We start from the raw sequence: 23,439 nt of genomic DNA, 5'->3' as shown, positions 1-23,439 counted from the left end.
ACTCCTGGCCGGCTAGCAGCACTCAGCGAATACTCCTGGAATGAATACTTCAGTGTTCTGCTGTCCTGTCTCTGTTTCTCAGCAGATCCTAGCCCTTCACCTCTTTTTGGGCAAGGCCCTCAAGAGTTGCCATGCCCTAGCTGAGAAGTCTTTTTTCAGGCTCTCTCATTAGGGAAGAAAGTTTGTATTATATCTGATCTCCAATATAATAATAACTCTTCACACCTGAAGAATGCCTCACACTTTACTGAATACTTTCATTTGGAAGATTTCAACTGATCAGTTTTTATTTTCAGCCAAAGAAACTGAGGCTCAGAGAATTAACTACCATTTCTCCAGGTCACACAGCCACGTGGAAGAACCGGGGCTGGACTCCACAGCCAGGCCCTGAGCGCCTGCTAATTGCTGAATGTCTTGCCCCTTCCCTCTGGTTGCGGAGGCACCTGGGGAGCTTGCCTAGTTTCCCCTCTTCCCCGGAAGGAGTTTCCTGAGGGTGGAAGTGAGACCTGAAGTCGTAGAGAGTGCATTGTTCAGCTGCACCTGGGGGTGAGCTCATGTCAGCAGACAGAGCCGGGCAGGCAGGCAGCATCAGGCTGGGGAGGGCCCAGGCAGTTCCCTTGGCCCAGGTCCCTACCTCCATCTTTGCCGCCTCTTTCTGGGAACTGGTCCCTTCCCTGAGTCCTGGCTGACCGTCAGGAGGTCAGGGACCTGGTGAGGCCAGGGAAGTCCTTCAGTTTCCCCTGAAACTGAAAATGAGAGAGTTGGGTTAGGTTGGGGTTTCCCTGAGTGTGGTCTGCTGACATGAGTCCTAAGGAACAGTCCCCAGGGGAAGAGTGGCATGGCCAAACACGCCGGGAAAGCCAGTGTGTCATCCACCTCTGGATGCTCACGGTGCACACTGGCATATTAAAGGCTCTGAGAAGTCCTGAAGTGAAGAAATCCAAGGTCACCTGTGTTTCTCAAACAGCTTATTTGACCACAGAACCTTTCTCATACTCCTGACCTCATAGTGTTCCACTGATAACACTTTGGGAACTGTTGGAATAGATGAACTCTGAGGTCTGTCCTCACCTCTACCTCCAAAATATCAGTTCTTTGATGATGTTTGTTATATATTAATAATTTTGGCTGCCCGGGACCCAAACCCCTGTCCTTGTGTTGAGGGACTGTCATGTGAGCCTTGGAGGGAAGCAGAGCACCGTCCCATCACAGGGGTCACAGAGCGGGATATTTCCTCCTCCCCTTTTCTGACTGATGGTTGGGGGCATGCGATCTAGGTTCAGGACTTTGAATCCAGAGAGAATGACCCAGAGATAAAGGGACAGCAGAGGGTCCATTCAGAGAGGCCACACCCCCAGGCGGGGACGGGCGCCTACAGCAGCATTCTGCGCGGATTCTCTGCCCACAAGGTCGCCTTGGCTGGAGCTCCAGCTGCTGAGCCTCCCTGGATTCCCGGTTGTTCTCTGAGCCTCGTGTTAAGTCTGCTTCCCATTGATACTCTATATTCCTTCAGTGATTTTTCCCCCCACTTATGTTAACCTGAGTTGTTACTATTACAACCAAGAATCCTGGAGCACATAGTAGGTGCTCAAGGAATAATGGTTGAATGAATCTACACAACCAGTTTCTGTGCCATGTTGAACCCACTGTCTTATTTTGTCAGCAGTCCAATCCGATTCAGTTTGCAGGTTCTGCAGCTACCGAGTGCAGGCCCTGCGGGGGATGCAGCCGGGAGCCTAGAGGTGGGTCGGACTGAATCTGTGTCTCCAAGGACCCCTAAATCTGGTACAGGAGACTGACCTGGGCTAGCACGGAGGGTCTGGCAGGGCACCATGGGAACACAGGAGTGTCCTAGCTGAGCAGTAGCTTTGCTGGACAAGGTGCCCCTGAGCTGGACCTGAGGCATGACAGGCCAGCCTGCCAGGGACACACCACAGGCTGAGGCAGCAGCGAAGCCAAGGGCTGCAGGAAAGCCTGGGGCACCCTGGCCTGGTGCAAGTGTAGCAATGGGTGAGACCCCATGGCCCATGCTAAAGAGATTGACTTTTATTCTGTTGGCCCTGGGAACCGCTGAAGTTTTGAGTAGGGAAGGAACATGACAACAGCCTGAAAGGCAATTGGGTGCTGTAGGAAGAGCCTGGGTTTGGGGGCAAACAGCCAAATGTTGCCACTTATGAGCTATGGCTTGGGCAAGTCATTTGAACTTTCTGAGCCTTCGTTTCCTCATTTGTAAAAATGGATACAATAAAATTCAGTAGAGTTGTTGCAAGGATTTGAGATATTGTGTGATATAAAGTACCTGGTACTTAATAGGCACCCAATAAAAGTTAATATTATCATCACATCCCTGTGCTAGAAGGATGCTGATCTTGGATCGGCTCATTTGCATGTCTGGGGGTGCATGTCTGGGCTGGGTGTTGGCTGGTCTAGACGGCCTGGGCTGGGGTGCCTGGGCTGGCTGGGCTCTGCTCCACGTGTGTTGCCCAGGCGGGGTCTCTGAGGAGGTGCAAGAGAGCAGACACAAACATGCAAGGCCTCTGCGGCCTGGGCCCAGAACTGTCACCCAGTCCCTTCTGCTGCATGTTGTTGGTCAGAGCAGGCCACAGGCCAGCCCACCTTCAAAGGTGAGGAAATAGACTCCACCTCTTCAGGAGAAAAAGTGCAAAGCCATAGACAAAGGCTGTGGGTACCGGGAAGGGTGAAGAAGTAGGTCACTAATGCAGTGCAGAATGGGTGGTAGTTAGACCAGCGCTTGTCAATCTGAGATCTGTGCAAACCTAACTCTCGAACATTTTCCTCAGGGATCCCTATAAGGTTTGGGGGAGGCCGACTGGGTTGGAAATTTTCCTCTGGACTATTGCAAAAATCTTTTAATGGAGCATGAATAACGATAGGCACTGCTGAGCGCTCACCACACAGCCACCATATATTAGCTCCCTGTTTAATCCTGTAAGAACCCTTGAGGTGGGTGCTATTGCTTTTGCCATTTTGGGGATGGAGGAGACACTGAACTGTGGACAGGCTAAACAATCAGCCCAGAGTCACACGGCTGGTCTGGCCTGTCCGACCTTGGGCTCCTAACTCTCAGATACTCTGCTCGTGCACCTCCGGTCGTCCTTCCTTCCCTGGGGCTGCTGATTGGTTTGACAGGTGCTGGGGAAAGACCCAGATCCCAGGGAGCCAGAGGGCTGGTGAGGGCCCAGCGAGAAGGCAGGAGAGCAGAGTGGCTGATGAGCAGAGGACGAGGGCAGGTGGAAGAGCTCAAGGTTCTCCGTGGGGTGAAGGGGTTCAGGGCAGGTGTGCCCGGAGGGGGTCAGGGGGGTGACAGCCTGAGTGTGGAGGCTACCCCAGGTAAATCTGGGCCCATGGGGCCAAAGCGTGGGCTGATAATAGCTCATACTGCTCTAGGTACGGGGGATACAGCAGGGGATCAAGATGGACCAGGTTTCTGCCCTTTTAAAAGGGACTTCCCAGTGGTGGGAGACGGACACTAAACCTGTGAGCAAATCCGTAATAGATGGCCATGAGAGCTGAAGGCCAGGTCTCCCTGAGGGGGGTTTCCTGGTGGGTTCATGGTTGGCTCCACAGCACAATGCACAGGTGAGAAGTCACCTTCCAGGACTCCCTGTGGGGCTGTGATGTCTGGCCACAGGGAGAGCTCGGCCCAGAGCTAAGCCGGCAGGAGGCCAATCCTTTTTGGACTGAGTTCTCAGGCCAGGGTCTAGGTGCCCTGGGGGCAGGAAGCAGGTGTGTAGTTGGATAAGGACAGAGCAAAAATGGAGCTGAGGACAGTAAGAGAAGATTAGAGGACTGTAAAATCCGAGAGGTGGGGTGAGAGTTGGATTAAGTTTGAGAGGATGGAGCCCAGGCTGGACCCCCAGCCCAGAGAAACAGCCTGTGGGATCCTTCTAGAACAGGGCCTGGACTAAGACCTGTAGGTCCCAGGAATCTTAGGTGCTAGGTTCTGATGCCAGCTCAGAATGTGGTGGCTTAGAGGCATGTATGAAACACGGCTTTGGAGGCAGCATCCCACTTCAGTGGGAGAGAGACCTGTGGGTTCCCAATATCTTCCACGATTACAGAGAGGAGAGGAGAGCTGGTGCAGGGGTGCGTGATGGGGGTTGATGAGAGCAGCACCTTGGGTGGCACAGTATTTTATCATTAACATGCTGTAGAATTGCCAGTGCATGGTGATAGTAAAAAAGCTGGCTGAGTTTTAGTTAATTTTATTATTATTTTAAAATTTACTGCAGACAATGCACCCCCTTATGGCCCACACCTGGGGCGGGTCACTCCCCCCTTGGTACACCACTGCACACATGCAATTGGTGCAGGGCAAAAGAGACCAGAGCACTCTTGCGTAATGTCTGTTATAAACCTCCAACGACAGGATGCACGCTCCATTTTTCCAAACACTTGGAGTCAGAAGACAGCTAGTTGTGTCAAAGTTGGGCACATCACTTGACTTTTAGAGCTTTTCTTCATCTGTACAGTGAAGATGACTGGTCTTGTTTGCACAAGAGCCCCTGGACCTAGTGGGAGAGTGTTTGGGCATTGATTATATGCCTCCAGGACAGTAATACTAAGACCTTCCCCCAAAAGGAAGGAGGATAAATACTGCCCCAGCCTTTCAGAGATGGAGACCGTGGATGGGAATGGAATGCAGAGGTGGCAGGGGGAGGAATCAAAGGGCATGGACTCCCTCTGGACAGGGTCAGAATTGGCAAGGATGGCAAGACTTGCGATTGGTTGGTGGGCTCAGAGCCTGTGGGTTGGTGGCAGGGGCTGTGATCCTTGGAGGGAGGTCATCCTCTTGCTGAGAGTTGAAGAGGATATGGGGCCAGACTCCCTGTATGCACAGGGTATGGGGATGGTGGGTATGGAGATGGTGTGGGCTGGGGGAGCAAGGGTCACTCTACAAAAGGGGCCGATGTGCCTTGCTTTACCAACTGTAGCAGGGCCTGTCAGTCAGTGTCCCATCCGTATCCCCTTGGCGCTGACCATTCCTGCAACGCTGTCAACTCGCATTTCTCTGCCCGTGGACTTTCTCTGGCCACAGGAGCATGCTCGGCCCACTCACAGGGCCGTCTGGAAGCTGGGGGAGTTTAGGTGCCAGGAGTAACCCTCAACCAATGATGGGCGGGAGTGGCAGATGTATGTTCCAGCCTCCTTGCACCTCTGGGGGAAAATTCTGTTCTATGCTGTCCCCCAGGGGTCCCCAGCAGGACTGAGCCCCCATTTCCCACAGTGGTCTCTGCTCACTAATGCACCTTGTGTGGGTTCCTTCCCTTCCTTATCTCTCTCCCCTCATGGGAGCTATCTGGTATCAACACCCCAAAGAAACCTTTGGGGATTGCACTCAAATTCTTTGCACTCACATCCTTACCTCTTACTTTGGGGGGAACCCAGACAGGCTTTAACCTAATTGGTCTGTTGTGAGCTTCCTGATAAAAAGTAAGATATATCCAGGGCAGGTTGATTATGGCTCCCAGAGCAGCTCTAGGAGCTGGGCCTGAAGACACAAAGATGCAAGGAGACGAGTCCTCGAGGTGCTCAGGGGGAAACAGACCAGGACTCATGAGCTACAGTCCCACCAAGAATGGAGTCTGTGCGCTGCCAGTCCTCTGGCCCCTGCCCCCTCTCTGCTGCCTCCCAGAGCTGCGGAACCCCAGCAGCTGCCCAGAGGCGCTTCCTGAGGCGGCTGTTTTCCTTGGCCCCGAGGTGGGAGACAGTGTGCCCACAAGGTGGAAAACAAGACGGGCAGGGGCGGTAAAGGGAGAGCAGCGCCGCCCCAGCAACCTGTCGCTGTCGCTGGTGGAAGCAGGGCACAGAGGGGCTGCCCTTCCACCCACCAGCAGCCCATCCAAGCCATTGTTCCCTTGTTGTGACAGGGGGTTCGGCTGGGGCCCCTGCCTGCACAGCTGGAGGAAACAGGCGCTGGCGGCCAGCTCCGCACTCCAACAACAACAGGCTGGCGGCCTCCCTGGGGGGCCACCCCACTCCACCCGCACTGGCAAAACATGTTTTCTTGTTTTCTGAGGGGGAGGAAGAGGCCCGTACCCATCCTGAGCAAACACAGGGGCCGATAAGCACGACAGGCCCTGCCGCCAGGCTGCCAGCTTGGGCTGCAGAGGCAGGGCCGGCCAGCCCTGGAGTCACCCTGGCCGGCCAGCTAGGTTCAGAGTGGGGCTGGGAGGGACAGAAAACTCCTGTCACTGCAGGGATAAAGCTCCCAACACCAAGTCTTCCTTCAACGAAAAGCCCCCACAGGCTGCCAGCCCACAGACACCATCGCCAGCCTCAGAGGCACAGCAGGCAGGCTGGAGAGCTGGGTGCTCTACAGGGTCCCTGCTCCTTGGCCAGTCTCTACACTGGTCCCCTGGCCAGCAGCACCACTTTCATTGCTCATGGAGAACAAGAGAAGTAAGGATTGCTGCCCGTCACCTTTTTTCAGATGAAGAAACTGAGGTTCAGAGAGGCCAAGTGACTTGTTCAAGGCCACACAGCAATTGATGCCCAGTTGGCATATAAATCCATATGTGCCTGACCACCAAGTCCATGTTCGTTCCAGCATGCTCTGGCCAGTCCCACAGCCCTTCATATTTGTAAGGGTCATAATTGACAGAGCACTTACCAGGTTAAAGTATTCACCTCCTAGAGGTAGGATTGCAACAGGAAGTCAAGATGGAGGTTAAGCCAGGAATGGAAACCGAAGAGTAGGAAACTGAGCCCAGTGTGAGCTGGGGCTCTTAAGGAGTTGGGTCAAAGTAGGAAGGCTCAGGGTAGAGCGCTATTGCATGTGGGTCTACATATACATGAGTATATGGGATTAGTCAGACTAATTATTATTTTAGCCCCTCTGATAAGTGTGTAGTGATATTTCATTGTGGTTTTAGTTTGCATTTCACTAGTGGCTAATAATGTTGGATATAGTTTCAAATTCTTATTTGCCATCTGTATGTCTTCTTCAGTGAAATGTCTTTTCATGGTTTTTTGCCCATGTTCTAATTAAATTGTTTGCTTTCCTACTGTTGAGTTTTGAGAGTTCTCTATCTGTTCTAGATACTAGTTCTTTGTTGAATATATGATTTGTGAATATTTTTTCTCTTACTGAAACTTGTCTTTTCATCATCTTATCAGGGTCTTTCACAGAGCCCACATTTATTTTTTATTTTAATTATTATGGGTAAACAATAGTCTATTTATAGCATGCAGGTGATGTTTTGACACAAGTATACAACATGTAATGATCAAATCAAGGTGATTGGGGTATCTATCACCTCAATCCCTTATCATTTCTTGTGTTAGGAACATTCCAATTCCACTCTTATAGTAATTTTAAAATATACCATAACTTATTGTTGACTATAGTCATTTTGTAGTGCTATCAAATATTATTCATTCTATCTAACTATATTTTTGCACCCCTTAACCATCCCCACTTCCTCCCCCACTCCCTGCTACACTTCCCACCCTCTGATAACCATCATTCTACTATCTCCATGAGGTCAATTATTTTAATATTTAGCTCCCACATATGAGTGAGAACATGTGAGATTTGTCTTTCTGCATAGAGCACCCATTTTTAAATTTGATGAAGTCTGATGCATCAATAATTTTGGTGTCAAGCCTAAGAATGCTTTGCCTAGTCCTAGATTTCTTTTTTAAAGTTTTATAACTTTACATTTAAGTCCTAAGTCTCACATCCTAAGTGTGAGACTTAGGGTGAGGTGTATTATATTTTTTTCTTTGCCTATGAATGTCCAATTGCTATAGCACCATTTGTGGAAAAGACTATCTTTCTCCATTGAATTGTGTTTGTGCCTTTGTAAAAAATTAGTTGGGAGTATTTGTGTGGGTTTATTTCTGAATTCACTATCTTATTCCATGGATGTGTCTATGCCTCCACTAGTACTAGGCAGCCCTGATTATGGTAGCTATGTAATAAGTTTTTAAATTGAGTAGACTGATTTCTCCCAGTATATTACTTTTTATAAAAAAATGTTTAGCTATTTTAGTTCCTTTGCCATTTATACATATTTTAGAATAAGCTTCAGTGTCTATATGTTTAAAAAGACTTGCTGGAATTTTGATAGGAATTGAATTAATTCTGCTTATCAATTTGGGGAGAATGGTTATATTTACTGTGTTGAATCTTCCAATCCATGAACATGGTATGTCTCTCCACTTATTTAGCTCTTTTTTGATTTAGTTCATCAGCATGTATAAGTTTTAACCACTTCAGTACGGTGCTCACTGGCTGCGAAACCTTGCCCACAGCCGGCACTCATAGTCTGCACGATAGTTTGTGCTGTGCATTGACAATGATGAATCCGTTTTGCTCTTGTGTGATGAGGAAAGCTTTAAAGTAATGAAAGCTTGTTTTACTTTACAGGCAGCTTTACTTGTAATGTAAATCAGAATAGGTAACATATACATATATATGTTTTTATTACGTTATTTTTAAATGTTCACAATTTTATTTTGATAAATGAAAAATTAGAAAAGCCGTATCACGGCTGTCGGCTAAAGTCGCTGTGCGCATTCATCTGTGGCTAGCGACTATAGTCGACGCTGGTCCCGAAGTGGTTAAGCATACAAGTCCTGCACCTGTTTTGTTAGATTTAGCCTTAATTTGTTTTAGTGATTGTAAATGATATTGTATTTTTAACTTTATTGTTAAGTTCATTGCTTGTATATGGAAGTACAAATGTTTTTCTACATATACAATCATGTCATCTGAAAATAGGGATAGCTTTATTTCTTCCTTTAAAATATATATGATTTTTATTTCCTGGCTCCCTACTTGGCTTTCTCTACAATACCTTGGCTGGGGTGTTGGGAGCACCTTGTTATAGCCCCATGAGGGTAAAAATCTAGGCCCCAAACTCAGCATTTGCTGGTGTAGCTGGGAGTGTGGCCACACTGTACAACATTGTGTACAAATATACACACATACAGCATTGCATGTTGTACAGTGTTTTTTATGTGGTGTTTGACTGGAGTAGAGTGGTTATGTCTAAAGGTTTTCTGTCTTGCTAGGCTGCCCATTTTCTTGTCTTATGGCTAAAGAGAGCAGGCTTTCTTTCCTTGGGGCTCTATTTTTGATCTGTGCCTGTTGGCTTTTGAGGGTTGCCAGCTTCTTCACTTCCAAATCTTTCTTGGATTTTTGAGGCTAAAAGAAAATCCAGGGAACTCACTATCATGTCATTTCTCTAGTCCTGAGGGTTTCTTAGTACATCTTTCTGGAAGTGGAAGCTATATGATTATGTTTCATCTCCCATGTAGGCTTGTAAGCTATACTTCTTCTTAAAACACCATTTTTATATGATTTCTCTGGGGTTTACAATATTTATCTTTAACTCATTATCACAGTGTTCTGGAGTTAGGTGATATCTCATTGTGGTTTTGATTTGTATTTCCTTGAAGATTAGAAGTGTTGAGCATGTTTTCATATGTTTATTGCCCATTAGTCTATCTTCTTTTTGAAAAGCTTCTATTCATATCTTTTGACCACTCTTTAATGGGGTTGTTTGATTTTTTTCTTGCTTGTTCACTTGAGTTCTTTGTAGATTTTGCTTAAAATCTGTGGTATTCAGCAAAAGCAGTAATAAGGGGAAAATTCATAGCCATAAATACATACATCTAAAAGACAGAAAGATCACAAATCAAAGATCTAATAAATCATCTCAAGGAATTGGAAAAGGAAGAACAAACCAATCCCAAACTCAGCAGAAGAAAAGAAATAACTAAGGTCAGAACAGAGCTAAATGAAATCAACAACGAAAGATCTATATAGAAGATTAATGAAACAAAAAGTTGGTTCTTTGAAAAGATAAACAAAATTGACAGGCCTCTCACTAGATTATCCGGAAGCAAAAAAGAAAGGACTCTAACAAGTTCAATCAGGAATGAAAAAAGAGAAATTACAACTGATACCATGGAAATACAAAATATCCTTTTTCATTTCTCTCTCTCATCTCTCTTATATTCTCTCTCTCTCTCTCTCTCTCTCTCTCTCATAAAGAGGACTAAATCAAACATACGAATGTTTTAGAAGTTATTGAAATTAAAAACTAATGGAGAATCCTGCTTCTACTCACAAAGGATTAACTTCTATGAAAATTTCCCTCCTGCTAGAAACAACTGGAAAATCAGGCAAAATATATAAAACAACTGCTTTTGGACCTTGGACAATAGTCAGTGCAAGACTCTGATCCCTAAGAGAAGGGAAATAAAGTGAACCCTGCCACATTTTACCACGAGGAAACAATTTCCAGGCTTCAGAGCAGGGACGGGGAACCCAAACAGAGACCAACAGTCTTGCTGAATTAAAGAGAAAGAGCTCAGAATTCGGAAGGCAAAAATAGCTAGACTTTCTCGGGCAGAGTATCACAGAAGATGGAACTGGAGAGAGAGAGAGAGAGAGAGAGAGAGAGAGAGAGAGAGAGAGAGAGAGAGAGAGAGAGAGAGAGAGAGAGAGAGAATGAATGAGAATGAGCTCTATGTAGAAATCTGTTTCATCTCCCCAAGTAGGCCCAAAAGCCTTGTCTCTTATTCTCACATCATCATTAAAAGCCAGTCCCAAGTCCAATGTAGTGGCTCACACCTGTAACACCAGCTATTAGGGAGGCTGAGGCAGGAGGATTGCTTGAAGCCAGGAGTCTGAGACTGGCCTGGGCAACATAGTGAGATCCCATCTTTAAAAAATAATAATAAAAAAAAGCCAATCTCTGCTACCAAAAGCAGGACAACCAAAAGCATTGGTACCCACACTTGGTTTTAAGTTTCCTTTTTAGTTTTGGTGTCTTTCTTTTTCGCTCAGCCATGCACTTGAAAAGTTGTAAAAATTTATACAATATTTCTATCTATTTTCTATACGGAAGTTTTTCAGGTTATCTCCCCAGCTACATTGCTTATTTTATATATGGTCTTCTTTTTCTGGATTGCTTCCTTCTTTCACCCAGTGTCCTCTTATGTTTCAGGCCTCATTTCTTCTGAAACTTCTAGTGAATTAGATATCCCTGCTAGTCTTCCTCATGGAAGAATAGTTTTCCTTCCATAGTGGGAAGTAGGCCCTGCCTTCAGTTTGTCTTAGGACTCTCTCCCCAATAGGAAGGAGTTCACATGTCTGCTCAGAGACAGCAGCTAATCCCAGGGAAGTTGCTTCTTTTATCTCAGCTGGGTCCCTGTTTGACCCATCCCCCCAGCCTGCCCCCACCCCAGGCCCCAGCCATGTAGCCTACTTTCCTTTCCTTTTTGTGTCACTTACCTGCCTCTCAAGCAGTATTTTGGAGTTCTCTTCTAAACTGGCTGTGGATAGGGTCAGTCTCCCATTTTCTACTTCATATTCTGGAAAAACAAAACAAAACAACCTATGGGTTTACTCTTTGGAAAGGGTTCCCTGCTGAGCTCTGCCAGAATCTGAGTTCAGTTCAGTTAAATTCTGTAAACTTTAATGAACCCATTTTCCTGGTTCAGAAAATAGTTGCTCTTTGTAGGAATTCTCTGATTCTGGGCATTTGGGATACATAGTCCAGGCCCTAGGAAGGTCTAGAAACCCAGAACATGAAAATATTTGGACCAGTTTTCTGACTGTTTTCAAAGCCTTTCAGATGCTGAGGAGCCTGGGCCAGTTTCATTTTTGAGGCCCTGGGCATAGTAAATAGTAAAGAATTGTATAGACAGAATCACAAAAATTGTGGTAAGTTTCAAATATGTGAATACTGAATGCTTCTATAACATTCATGCTAAAACACAGTTGTATATATAACTCATTTGTAAATAATGTCAAAAGTCCCACTGATGCTGCTGGGTTGGTAGAGTTCTTGGTCTTGGCCTGTCCCCTCGTCATCTCTACTGTAGGTATGTCTGCTTCTGACACACCCTGCTGTCATCTGCTTGGTCCTTCTGGAGGCTTCCTTAGGGGATGGGAAGCCATGCTGGGCTCCCTGGCTTACCACATTCTGTGTTTGGCAGGACTGACCACTGTAGGCTGAGGCCAGTTCTTCCCATGTTCAAAGTGTGGCTTCTGCACCTATGATCCTAACCCAATGCCTGGGCATGCCCTCTCGGGAAGCCTCCTGGACCTGACGCTGGGCTTCCTTCCTGTGTCTGCCCCTCATGGGAATTCACCCTCCCTCTACCCAAGAGTTCCTGTTTCTGGTTTTAGAGAGTCCTCTGGGTCATTGCCAAGCTGGACTGATTGAGGTTCCCTGAAGCCAGTGAATCATGGCCTAGACACTCACATCCCCTACAACCTCAGGCTCTCTGTGATACTTGGCTCTGCCGCCTCCTGTCCTGTGGGCTGGAGTGGAGCAAGGGACGTAGCCTTTTAGAAATAGTAGTTTTCACTTAACAGAGACTTCAAACACACGGATTCAGGAATAAGCATCATTGTCACCAGGGAATGCCATTTAATTGCATTAAACTTCTTAGATTTACCAGATGATTTACAAATCTGATTTATCAAAGCTAGGAGTGGCTCTTACTGGATGACAGAGTCCAGATTTAAGAGGATGGCTCTTGTCAGTTGGATCAACGAGCCGAAATGGACAAGATGGCATTTAATTGGGGCGTATGTCAGATCTGTCGGTTTTATTGCCCAAATTTCCAATTATGTAAGCTCATATTTAGTATTAATAATAGCTCTAGCGGCAGCCCACTTGTGAAAGGCTCAGGGGCTTTAGTTGGAAAGCTTTCCAATTTATTACCAAACTAGCATGTCACTGATTATAAAACACCTCCACATGGCACACTCAGAAGCCAAGGAACAGTTTTACTTAGGGCTTTTAGTCAAAGTGTAAACAAAATGAGAATATATAGTGTGATGAGATAAGGCTGCCTGAACACTTAATTAAAATAGGAATTATTTTTTTGGTGAGGAAACATAAATTACTAAGATTCATGATGAAGGAAATTTGAAAACACAAATAGTTGCTGAAGACAGTGAAAAAGTTTTTGAAGAATGATATATAAAAAAGGCACTGAGGCCGGGCGCGGTGGCTCACACCTCTAATCCTAGTACTCTGGGAGGCCAAGGTGGGAGGATTGTTTGAGTTCAGGAGTTTGAGAACAGCCCGAGCAAGAGTGAGACCCCGTCTCTACTAAAAATAGAAAGAAATTAGCCAGGTGTGGTGGTACACACATGTAGTCCCAGCTACTTGGCAGGCTGAGGCAGGAGGATCACTTGAGCCCAGGAGTTTGAGGTTGCTGTGAGCTAGGCTGACGCCACGGCACTCTACTAAGGGCAACAGAGTGAGACTCTGTCTCAAAAAAAAAAAAAAAAAAAAAAGTCACCAAGTCCAGCTGGCTTTACAGGCAAGCTTCTTAAAAAACTTCAAGGAATCATGCTATTAAAATAATTGTGGGTCTGAATATAGAATTCCAGGTTGAAAATTATATTCCTAAGAATTTTGAAAGCATTGTTCCATTGTCTTTTAGTCTCCAGTATTGTTGCAAAGCCAGATATCATTCTGATTCTTGAGACTGTACATGCAACTACATTTTCTCTTTAGAAACTTGTCGGCTCATCTGTCTGTCTCTGGTGTTCTGAAGATTTTCAATAGTGTGGACCTATACTCAGCCCTTGAGCTGGGCACCCAGCGGCTCTCTCAATTTAGAAATCATCGAATTTTCTTTGATTACTTACACTCCTATTTTTTTCTGTTCCCCCTTTCTGGACTGGTCCTTTAATTGTTTTTGAATCTTTCCAATGTCTATATCTTTGTGTTTTACTCTGGTTTCTGAGGAGCTGCTTAACTATCTTCCAACGTTGTTTTCAATTCTGCTACCATGTTTTTACTTTCTAACAACTTGGTTTTGTCATTGTTCTCCACGTGTTTCTTACAGCATTATCTTCTTATTTTACAGATATAATAGTCTTTCGTTTTCCTGAATAGAGCAGTGATAGTCTTAATACATAATCTCTCTTCTGGAAAGCTTTATTCGGTTCATTCAGACTCTTTTATATAAGTTGCTTTTCTTGAATGCCTGGACTTCTCAGCCATGTGCTCATATTTAAGACAGAGTCAGTAAAAAGTTATTTGACTAAGAGTGCACCCTACTGTAAACTGTGGACGTTGGGTGATGCAGACGTGTCAGTGTAGGTTCACCAGGTGTAACAAATGTACCTCTCTGATGAGGGATGTTGACAAAGGGGACATAGGGAGGACAGGCCTGGGATAGAAGAGAAATCTCTACATCTTCTGCTCAATTTTGCTGTGACCATAAAACTGCTCTAGAAAATAAAGTCTATTAAACAAGGAAAAACAAAGCATTGTGTTGGAGGTTCTAACCAGTGCAGTAAGGCAAATAAAAAACAACTTAAAAAAAAAGCTGTTTGGATGCTGTGTGTGAATGGTTGGGACTTCCTGGTGTGATCTTCATGGTACGACCATCTAGGTGTCTGTGTCCTTGGGCACCCCCAGTCCTCTTATCTTTAGGTCTTTTCTTTTGGGTCTATCAGACTCCACCAAGAAGACTCTTCCAAACACTTGCGTAGAGAACATATGGTCTGGCTCCTAGGATTCTCAAGAAAAGTAAAAGTAGCAAAAGGAGAATGTATTCTATCAGATATTAAGGTGTGTTACAAAGCTATACTGATGAAAAGAGTGTTAGTATCATATAAATTGATAGATCAATGGAACAGAACTCTAGGTAGTCTAAAGATAGACTGTTTATGTATAAAAATGTAATATATGGTGAAGCTGGTATCACAGATTAATGTAGGAAGGATTATTCAATAAGTGCTGCTGAAACCATTGGTTGTTTGGGATAAAAAGTTAGCACTTTGCCTTATAGTCCACACTAAAATTAAACTATTTATTCATACTTTATTTGATTAAACAGTTATTTATTTGTCTCCTGTTGTGTTCAAGGAAGGTTAAAGTACTAAATATAAAATTAAAAATAGTCTTAGGAAGGGGACAACAATGTAAGCATAAAATTATTGGAGAGGAAAAAAATCAATAAATTTGACTACATAGAAATTAAAAATATCAGCAGGCTGATATTTTTCAGTAACACACTGAAAAAAATGTCATAACAAATATGCCAGATAAGGAGCTGATACCGCTGGGTGATGAGCACACTTATAACTTTGACTCAAATGGTAGAAAAGCAATTTATGTAACCAAAACGTTTGTAATCCTGTAATATTCTGAAATTTAAAAAAAGAAAAAAAAAAGAGTTGATACTTTCTCTCTATAAAGAGCTTACATTAATACAAATTGATGGGAAAACACTAAAGCCTGATAGAAAAATGGGAGCAAAAATTCACAGAAGAAACTTAAGCGCTGAAGAAGTATATGTTAAAATGTCCACCCTCACTGGTAATCAAGATTCATCCATTGAAAGGTGGCACCATTTTTTGCCTAGTTAATAATTAATAAACAAAGAAATCTAAAAATTATAGCAATGCTGGTGTGTATGCCTTGAAATGAACACTTCACATAATGCTACTGAACATATAAGTAATTTTTTCTGGAAAGCAACTTGGTAGTACATATCAAAAACAACGCTGAGCAACAAATCCATCAAGCCCCTTTCTGCTTCTTGAGAGCCTTAGACAATGCTGTACTGTCTGCCTGTGATGCTCTTCCCCAACCCTTCCCTGATCATTCCTCCTCACCCCTCAGGCTCTGCAGCTCACCTCCTCCAGGCAGACTCCCAGGACCTCCCAGCTACATCAATTCCTTTTTTTTTTTTTTTTTTTTTTTTTAGCTTTGCCAGCCAGTGTTCTGGGAGCCAACTGGGGGGAGAAGATGGGAGGTCTCATCATTCAGTCTATAAACTTCCTCTTAACTCCTCTGTTTTATTTATGGTGCTCTGACCCCAACTGTGCATGGCGTTTCTCTGCTTTCTCCTCTCCAGCGAATGAACTTGCTCCCTCCCACAGGGTGGGGAAGGGTGAGCCCCTAGCTGACTGCCTTCAATCTGCCCTCCTGTTTTAGCGCCACCTCCACTCCTACCGGAGGTCGCCGGTGCCTTCACTTGTAATTTGCTCTTGCTTGTCTGTGTTTCTGAATCATCTACAGTGAATTACTTTCATAATCAGAAAAAAGCCCCTAAATTTTCTTTATTTAAAATTTCCTTCCTTTTGATCCAGTACTTTCACTTCTTGGAATAACTTTCTTTTAGGGAAATGGAAATTTAGAAAACATTTACGTACGGGTATCTACATCACCTCTACTTATAATAGAGGATAATTCGTTGCAAACATCCTAAAAATCCCATATCGGGATCCTGGTTAAGTAGCTAATGACAAAGTCATATGACAAAGCCATTAAGTGATGTCTTTCCAAAGATACTTCCTTAATGACATGGGAAAAGGCTTATGATTTAACATAAAATGGAAAAAGCATAATATAAAGTTATAGGTCTACCTTTACTCAGATTTTATTTAAAAATATGCATGGAAGAAGGCTGGAAGGAATTACTTCTGAGTATTAACAGTTATTACCTCTGAATGGTGGGATCTTATTGTCTACAATGATCATGTATTATCTTTCTAATTAAAAAAAATTTCAGTATATGAAAAAAGAGAAGAAAATAGAAAAGTTAATGTCATCGTAGGTTGCATTAATAGAGGTGGAAATTTCAGGGCAAGAGAGGTGAAAAGCTGGATTCTGATCACCTGGGGTGTCATGTCCAGCACACATGGAAGAGTGGCACGTGTTAAGAGGAAAATTAACAAACTGCAGGTTGGCCGGAGACTTCTAGAAATCAAGGTCGGCTGGAGGAATGGGAGGAGAGCAGGCCCAGGATGGGCCTGGTGGCAATCTGTTTGTGGCTGCAGTGCCATATGAAGGACAGAGCGGCTAACTGAGCGTCTTGTGGCTCTTGGGATCAGAGCCAAGGCTGGTGGGAGCAGCTTAAAGGTGGAGAAAGAGGTTCTGATAATCCTATGGTGAGACCTCTTCCTGCAGATGGTCACGGTGAGGTTAGTGTGAGAAGGAAATGAGGGACACCCCCCGTCGAGGCATGAGAGGTCAGTGGTAGGACCGTGAGGTCAGCCACCCCGAGGCCAATGAGCCAGCACGTTAGGTTGGGAAGCAGTTGTGACATTACCCAGCCCGACAGCTCTCTGCGTTGTTTATGTGCGGCCTGCCACGTTCACATGCTCCCATGGGTCACGGATGACATGACCTGGGTTATGCAGAATTCCCGGTGCACGCCACATAACCCCAGCCCTTTCTTTCCCACTCAAGAAGGCAATGTGAATCCGAGGCAGTGGAATGGATCTTATTATAGAAATAACCTTGAATCTCTTCTGATTCATGAAAAATAGCATGTCACTCATCATCTTTAGATCGATGATGAGTGACAAGTTACCCCACGCAACGCTCTTCACACCTAATTGTCGCAAACCTGTGTCTCATCCAAACCTTTCATTTCACAGTGGGGAAACTGAGGCCTAGAGAAGGAAAAGAACCACAGTCAAGTGAGTATGAGAGGTGGGAGGCGGGAGCCAAGTCTCCTAACTCCAGACTATGGCTCTTTTTGTGACTGACAGCCACCGGCTGTCAACTTAGATGTTGGTGGCAGTGAGGGATAGGCTGGTGGGGGAAGAAGGAAGCAGAGGGGGGAGTAAGATGTGATCCTGCCCTGTTCCGGCCCAACCACGTCGTCCAGTGCGAACTTAATATGCTCCTCGGCCTCCCGGGCCAGTGCTTGGAAGAGAGCCGGGGCCAGTGGGGTGGTGACGTGGCTTGAATTGTGCCCCTCCCTCAAGACATATTGAAGTCATAACCCCCAGTACCTTACAATATAACTCTATTTAGAAACAGGGATTTTCCAAAGGTTAAATTCCAAGTTAATTTGAGGTCATTAGGGTGAGTCCCAACCCACTATGCCCAGTGTCCTTCTATAAAGGGGAAATTTGGACGCAGGCATGCACACAGGGAGAATGCCACGTGAAGACGAGGGCAGAGATGGGGGCGATGTGACGAAAAGCCAAGGATTGCCAGCAAAGCACCGCAACAGATTCTCCCTCACAGCTCTCAGAAGGAGCCAACCCTTCAGGCATCTCGATCGCAGACCTCTGGCCTCCAGAAGTGTGAGAATAAATTTCTGTTGTTTAAGTTACCCAGTTGGTAGCACTCTGCTGCTCAGCCCTAGCAAACCAGCACAGGCGGGATGCAGTTGCAGCCCTCTCCCCGCATAAGTCCTCGCCACGCCCTCAGCCCAAACTGTATGGCCCGGCCCACTCCACTGTCCTCACTCACCCTTAACCCCCAGCCCGTTTGCGCTTGTGTTTGTGTGGCCACCAGGCTAGGACCAAACCCCACTCTTGCCAAAGGTCGAAGCCCCTGAGCCTCGGGCCTGACCTCAGCCCCAGCTCCAAGCTCAGAGCAGGTGAGCTTTGCGGGAGGGGAAGACTGCCCTCTCACTCACCTAAACTTTTCTTGTTTCTACCTTTCCAAGCTGGGACAGGTAAGGAAAACCAGAAACTCAGGCTCCTAGAGCCCTGAGGTAGGGCTGGCTCTGAGACCAACCTCTAACCCACAGCCTCTGGCCTCTCACCCTGGCTAAGGGAGAATCCCTTAGAAGAGGACCTCAACATCCTGGGGTCATGCCCGTCCAACGTGTGGATGGCCTCCTTTCTGCCCAGTCTAACTCAATACCTCTGATTTCATAGCCAAAGTGAATGCTGGGCTAGGCCCATGGGGAATGAAAGTGTCTCCTTGGTGACATGTAGAGACTTGCTGAGATAGGTACCTACTAAGTAGGGGTCCAGATCCCTGAGAGATAGAGGTCATTACTGGAGACTAGCTGGAGAAGTCTGGGAGGGCTTCCTGGAGGAGGAAGGATGTATGTTAGCCTTGCTGGAAAGCATGAGCTGAATTTTACTGTGTGACAACTACGTTGAGCCAGGCACAGTCATATACTTTCTCTTATTTTATTGCTTGCTGTGTGTGAGGCAGGCAGCGTTATCTGCGTTTTAGAGATGAGAAAGCTGAGACTCGGGAGTGAAATGATTGACTGCAAACCACATGGCTTGTACATGTTGGAGGAAGCATTTAACACATTGGCTGGCACACTAGAAAAAGAATTTTTTTTTCCTTAGGGCCACAGGGTTTTATTGTGAAAATAGAATAAAAACTTTGAAAACAAAATGATCCTTTCTAATTTAATGAAAAATTAAATTAGCCCTTCCTAATGGCATTGTGGCACTCAAGGAAAAACACGTGGCCACATGAGATGGACTCATTCCCTCCTCCAGCCCCAGCCATCCCTGGGTAGGGAGGACGGCCAGCTTGCTCACGGGGGTCACTACCTGAGGGCTGTCCCCTGCCTGCGTCACCTTCCACATGGAAGGTCAGTTCGGCCAACAGTGGGCCCGTCCTCAGCCGTGCCTCCTGCAGTCTAGATGGCTCATCAGGCCACAAGCACCCCTCCACCCCCCGGCCATCCCTCTCCTCCAGGCCTTTGCACAAGCAGGCTCCTCTGCTTGAATCTCAGCGTTCTTTCCCTGCCCCGTGAACTCCAGTTCAATTGCTCATTTTTTTCCCCCCGCAGCCTTTGTGACTCATTGGCAAGGTTCAGTCCCTTCCACTTCTGTACACTGCCATTGTCTGTTCTGGGTTTTGGGTGCATGGAGAGGAGATGATGTAGGTCGTTAAGTTGCTCCTTCTGGTGGGCAGACTAGAGAGGGCCAAGGCAGGAAGGACAAGTGACTGAAACCTCCCTTCCCAAATCCCCAGGGGTCCAGGATGAGGTGGGAATGCAGGGCACGCATGAACTGGACTGGGAGGGGCATGGCTGGCAGGCTCGCTTGGGGAGCAAACTGTCCAGTTAGGGAGCCCGTTGTCGGGGGTGGTGTGGCCGCGGCACCGGATGGGCATGGGGCAGGCAGGGCAAGGACGCTGCTTCGGCCACTAATGAGTGGGCAGTGGGGATGAAAGGAGGCATTTAAAAGCAGAACACTCAGGGCTGGGGGAGGCAGAAGGTCTGAGTTAGAGGGTTTTAAGGTGCTGGCGGGAGCTGGGGTTGCAGAGACCAAAGACAGATGATATAGGACCCAAAAGAAAAGCAAGTCTGGTCAAAGCAACTCTCTGTCCCCGCCCCGTCCTGAAGCACACCATGACAGCATCAATACACACCTAGCTTGTGATCAAGTCCTGTTTATTTTAGAAGCATAAACAGTGGAAGTAGGAAGAGTGATGAAGACAAGGCAGCAGTCCCCCTGACAGGCGAGATCCAGCACAGGCTCTGTCCGTGTGACCAAGGCCGACCTAGCAGCCCCGATCAGCCTTTTCCTGTGAGGACAACCTAGGCAGGGGTGAATCTTCCATAAGGGTGGGGTTGGGTGAGTCGGCTCTGGGTCCCTCTGGCCCAGGTGAAAAAGGCTAGAGGGCTCACAACACCCTTGGCCAAGAGCACCCACTCCAGCTCTGTCTGTGCCTGGGGCAAACCCACCTTCTGGACAGAAGCCACAGTGCCCTCTGGTCGCCAGGAAGGCCCCAGGTGTTCAAGAGCCACCTGCAGTGAGGCCTGCTGGCCAGCAAGCACCTGTTTCCCCAGTCTAGTCCCCTCTGCAGAGCCTTCAAGGAAGGGGTACCCCAGGCAGCCAGACTTCTGGGGACCCCTCTGTTGGGTGACGTAAGGCCCAGGCCCCTACACATACTGCTTCTTGGAAGCAGAGCTGCTGGGGCGACTGGGGGATTTCCGGCCACCCTGCGGGGGTGGGTCCAGGAAGAGGGGGGGCCTGGAAGAAGCCAGCCTCTCCTCTGTGGTCAGGTTGGCCCAGTTCTGCTCGCTGGATGAGAGCCCATTATAGGTGGGGCATGGCGGGGACGAGGGCCCCTGGCCCATGGGGAGGTAGAAGAAGACCTGGTCCGTGTAAGGGTCCGAGGAGGTTCCCTGGGCTGGAGGGGCGTCCTGGCTCTGCTGCCGGGCCCTCACCCCCCGGCTGAGGCAGCGGCACAGGAGGTATATCAGCTCTAGCACGTTGAGCACCAAGGAGATGAGTCCGACCACCAGCATAAAGATGATGAAGATGGTCTTCTCCGTGGGGCGAGACACAAAGCAGTCCACGAGGTAGGGGCAGGGTGCTCGCTGGCACACGAACACGGGCTCCATGGTCCAGCCATAGAGGCGCCACTGGCCATAGAGGAAGCCTGCCTCTAGCACACTCTTGCAGAGCACACTGGCCACGTAAGTGCCCATCAGCGCTCCGCGGATCCGCAGGTGACCATCCTCTGCCACTGAGATCTTGGCCATCTGGCGCTCGATGGCCATCAGCGCCCGCTCCACCTGTGGATCCTTGGCTGGCAGTGCCCGCAGCTCCCCCTCCTTCTGCCGCAGCCGCTCCTCTCGCCGAGACAGGTAGATGACGTGGCCCAGGTAGACCAGGGTGGGCGTGCTGACGAAGAGGAACTGCAGCACCCAGTAGCGGATGTGGGAGATGGGGAAGGCCTGGTCGTAGCAGACGTTGGTGCAGCCTGGCTGGAGCGTGTTGCACTCGAAATCCGACTGCTCGTCGCCCCACACCGACTCGCCGGCCAGCCCCAGGATGAGGATGCGGAAGATGAACAGCACCGTCAGCCAGATCTTGCCCACCACGGTCGAGTGCTCCTGGACCTGGTCCAGCAGCTTCTCGAGGAAGCCCCAGTCACCCATGGCTCCCGGGCCTCTGTCTGCAGGGAGACAGCATCAGCGTGTCAGCACGGCATCCTTGTCACTCGCCCTAGCAACACCTTGCTGGGAAACCCCATTCCACTGGCCAGGTCGGTCATGCTCAGCAGGGCCTGCAGGACCCAAAGCGGATCTTTGGAGGATGGCTGCTAAGCTCTCTGTGTGGCCGCCTTCTGCTTCTCTGAATGGCCCTGGGTAGGGCTAGGGGTACCTGCCTAATCACACATCTGTGTCCCTCTTGACCCCAGCCAGAGCCCCAGGATGGCCCCAGGCCAAGGAGATGTGGATCAAGTTGAGGTTCCTTTGCCTATGGGAACAGAGAATTTGAGGAACTTATCCCAGGCAGCACAGCGGGGCATTCTCTTCCCCCCTTTTGCCCAAGGCTGGTCACCCCAGACGGTGGGGGATAGCGGGGGTAGAGGTACTATCAGCAGCTTTTTAGGCACTCAAAGCCTCAGGTCCCTGCCAACCTCCAACCTCTCCCCTCCATATCTCCCCCAGCTGTCCTCACTGTAATCTTTGAGCTTGCAGTTGGGGTGGGGGCGGGTTTAGAAGCTGAAGGCAGCATCTCCCATTAGCTCTACAGGTCAGCTCTAAGGAGCACCTGCAACTTAAGCAGGGACACTTGGTGCTGTCCTCTGCCTCCATCCTCACCCCTCCCCTCCAAAGCTGTTGCTGCCAAATTCAAGGCTCTTGAAAGGAGTTGTCATTGCAGGGTGGAGGCACAGGCCACATGGCTCACAAAACATTTGGGGGGAAGGAAGGTCGGGGCAGGGGAGGGGGAGGTGCCCTTTCCCAGGCAGGAGGCGGTCTAGAGCCAGGCTCCAGAGCTAGGCCTGGGTTCAAATCTCATGGCTCGTTCCTACTAACTGGAGCCTGGGATAAGTAACACCCTCTGAGCGCCCAAGTCTCCTCTCTACTAAAGTTCAGACAATATTCCTGCCTCCCAGGGGCTGCTATAAGGATTCAGTGAGAAAACGGCAGGAACCACGGCGTCCCGTCCTGCAGCCGCCCTGGGTCCGGGCTGTGGAGGGCCCCCTGTCCCCCGCCGGACCTCCCGCTGGCAGGTGGCGCCCCCCTCCCCGACTCACCGCCTGCAGCGGCGGCCCAGGTGGCGGCGGGGACGGCGCGGAGCGGCACCCGTGGGAGCGGTGCAGGACCGCCGGCGCGGGCCGGGCGCCTTAAATAGCGCGGGGGCGGGGTGGGGGCAGGAAACGCGACGCGGAGGGCGGCGGGGCCTCCAGAGGGACGGGGCGGGGACTGGGAGGTGCGGACGCCCTGAGCCCACTCACGGGAGGGGGCGCTGTGAGTTGGGGGCGCCTAGAGGGGCTGCGAAGCCCCTGCCCTTCCTCTTCTCTGCTCTCCGTCCCCCAGGTGTCCCGGGCTAAGTAAACCCTCCTCCCCTGCCGATCTTTGGCGGCGGAATGGGCTTTTCCCAGGCCGGGATCCTTGGGGACAGGGACGCTGGATTGGAAAGGTGGCAGTAAGAGCGGTGGGTCCCCGCAACTGGCCCGGGGGCTGTGGGGGTGGACGATGGGGGTGAGGGGTGGGGGCCGCTCACTTGTCAGGTGGCCCTAGTATGCCAGGTCGTGGCCATCAAGGCTAATTATGACATGGGGAACCACGGTGGGAGACGGGGTTATAACCCACACTTCCTCGAGTCTGTGGGGCTGGGGTCTTCCGGAATTCCCAGACGTCCCCACGCCTGGGCAGGCTCAGAGGTCACCAAGCAGCTCCGAAGGGCCGGTTGAGACTCAGGGTGGGGGGAACCTCCTGACCTTTAGTTCGGATCCCATTTTC

General features: G+C 48.3%; 1 protein-coding gene across 1 annotated transcript; it reads right to left on the bottom strand.

The window, feature by feature from the left end:
• Positions 1-20,110: 20,110 nt before the first annotated feature.
• On the bottom strand, positions 20,111-22,797 carry GJA4 (gap junction protein alpha 4). Its single transcript, XM_012765306.3, has 2 exons — positions 22,731-22,797; positions 20,111-21,641 (listed from the first exon to the last, which is right to left on the bottom strand). The coding sequence occupies exon 2, from the start codon at positions 21,622-21,624 to the stop codon at positions 20,620-20,622; it is 1,005 nt and encodes a 334-aa protein (XP_012620760.1). The 5' UTR covers positions 21,625-21,641; positions 22,731-22,797; the 3' UTR covers positions 20,111-20,619.
• Between the last annotated feature and the right edge of the window lie 642 nt (positions 22,798-23,439).

Source organism: Microcebus murinus, chromosome 2 (genome assembly GCF_040939455.1).
Source record: "Microcebus murinus isolate Inina chromosome 2, M.murinus_Inina_mat1.0, whole genome shotgun sequence".
Classification (NCBI taxonomy): domain Eukaryota; kingdom Metazoa; phylum Chordata; class Mammalia; order Primates; family Cheirogaleidae; genus Microcebus; species Microcebus murinus.
Note: the sequence above shows the minus strand (reverse complement) of the source record. Positions and strands in the feature narration are given on the sequence as shown.

Coding starts and splice junctions, on each gene's coding strand:
- GJA4 (XM_012765306.3), bottom strand. CDS start 21,624: ATGGGTGACTGGGGCTTCCTCGAGAAGCTGCTGGACCAGGTCCAGGAG.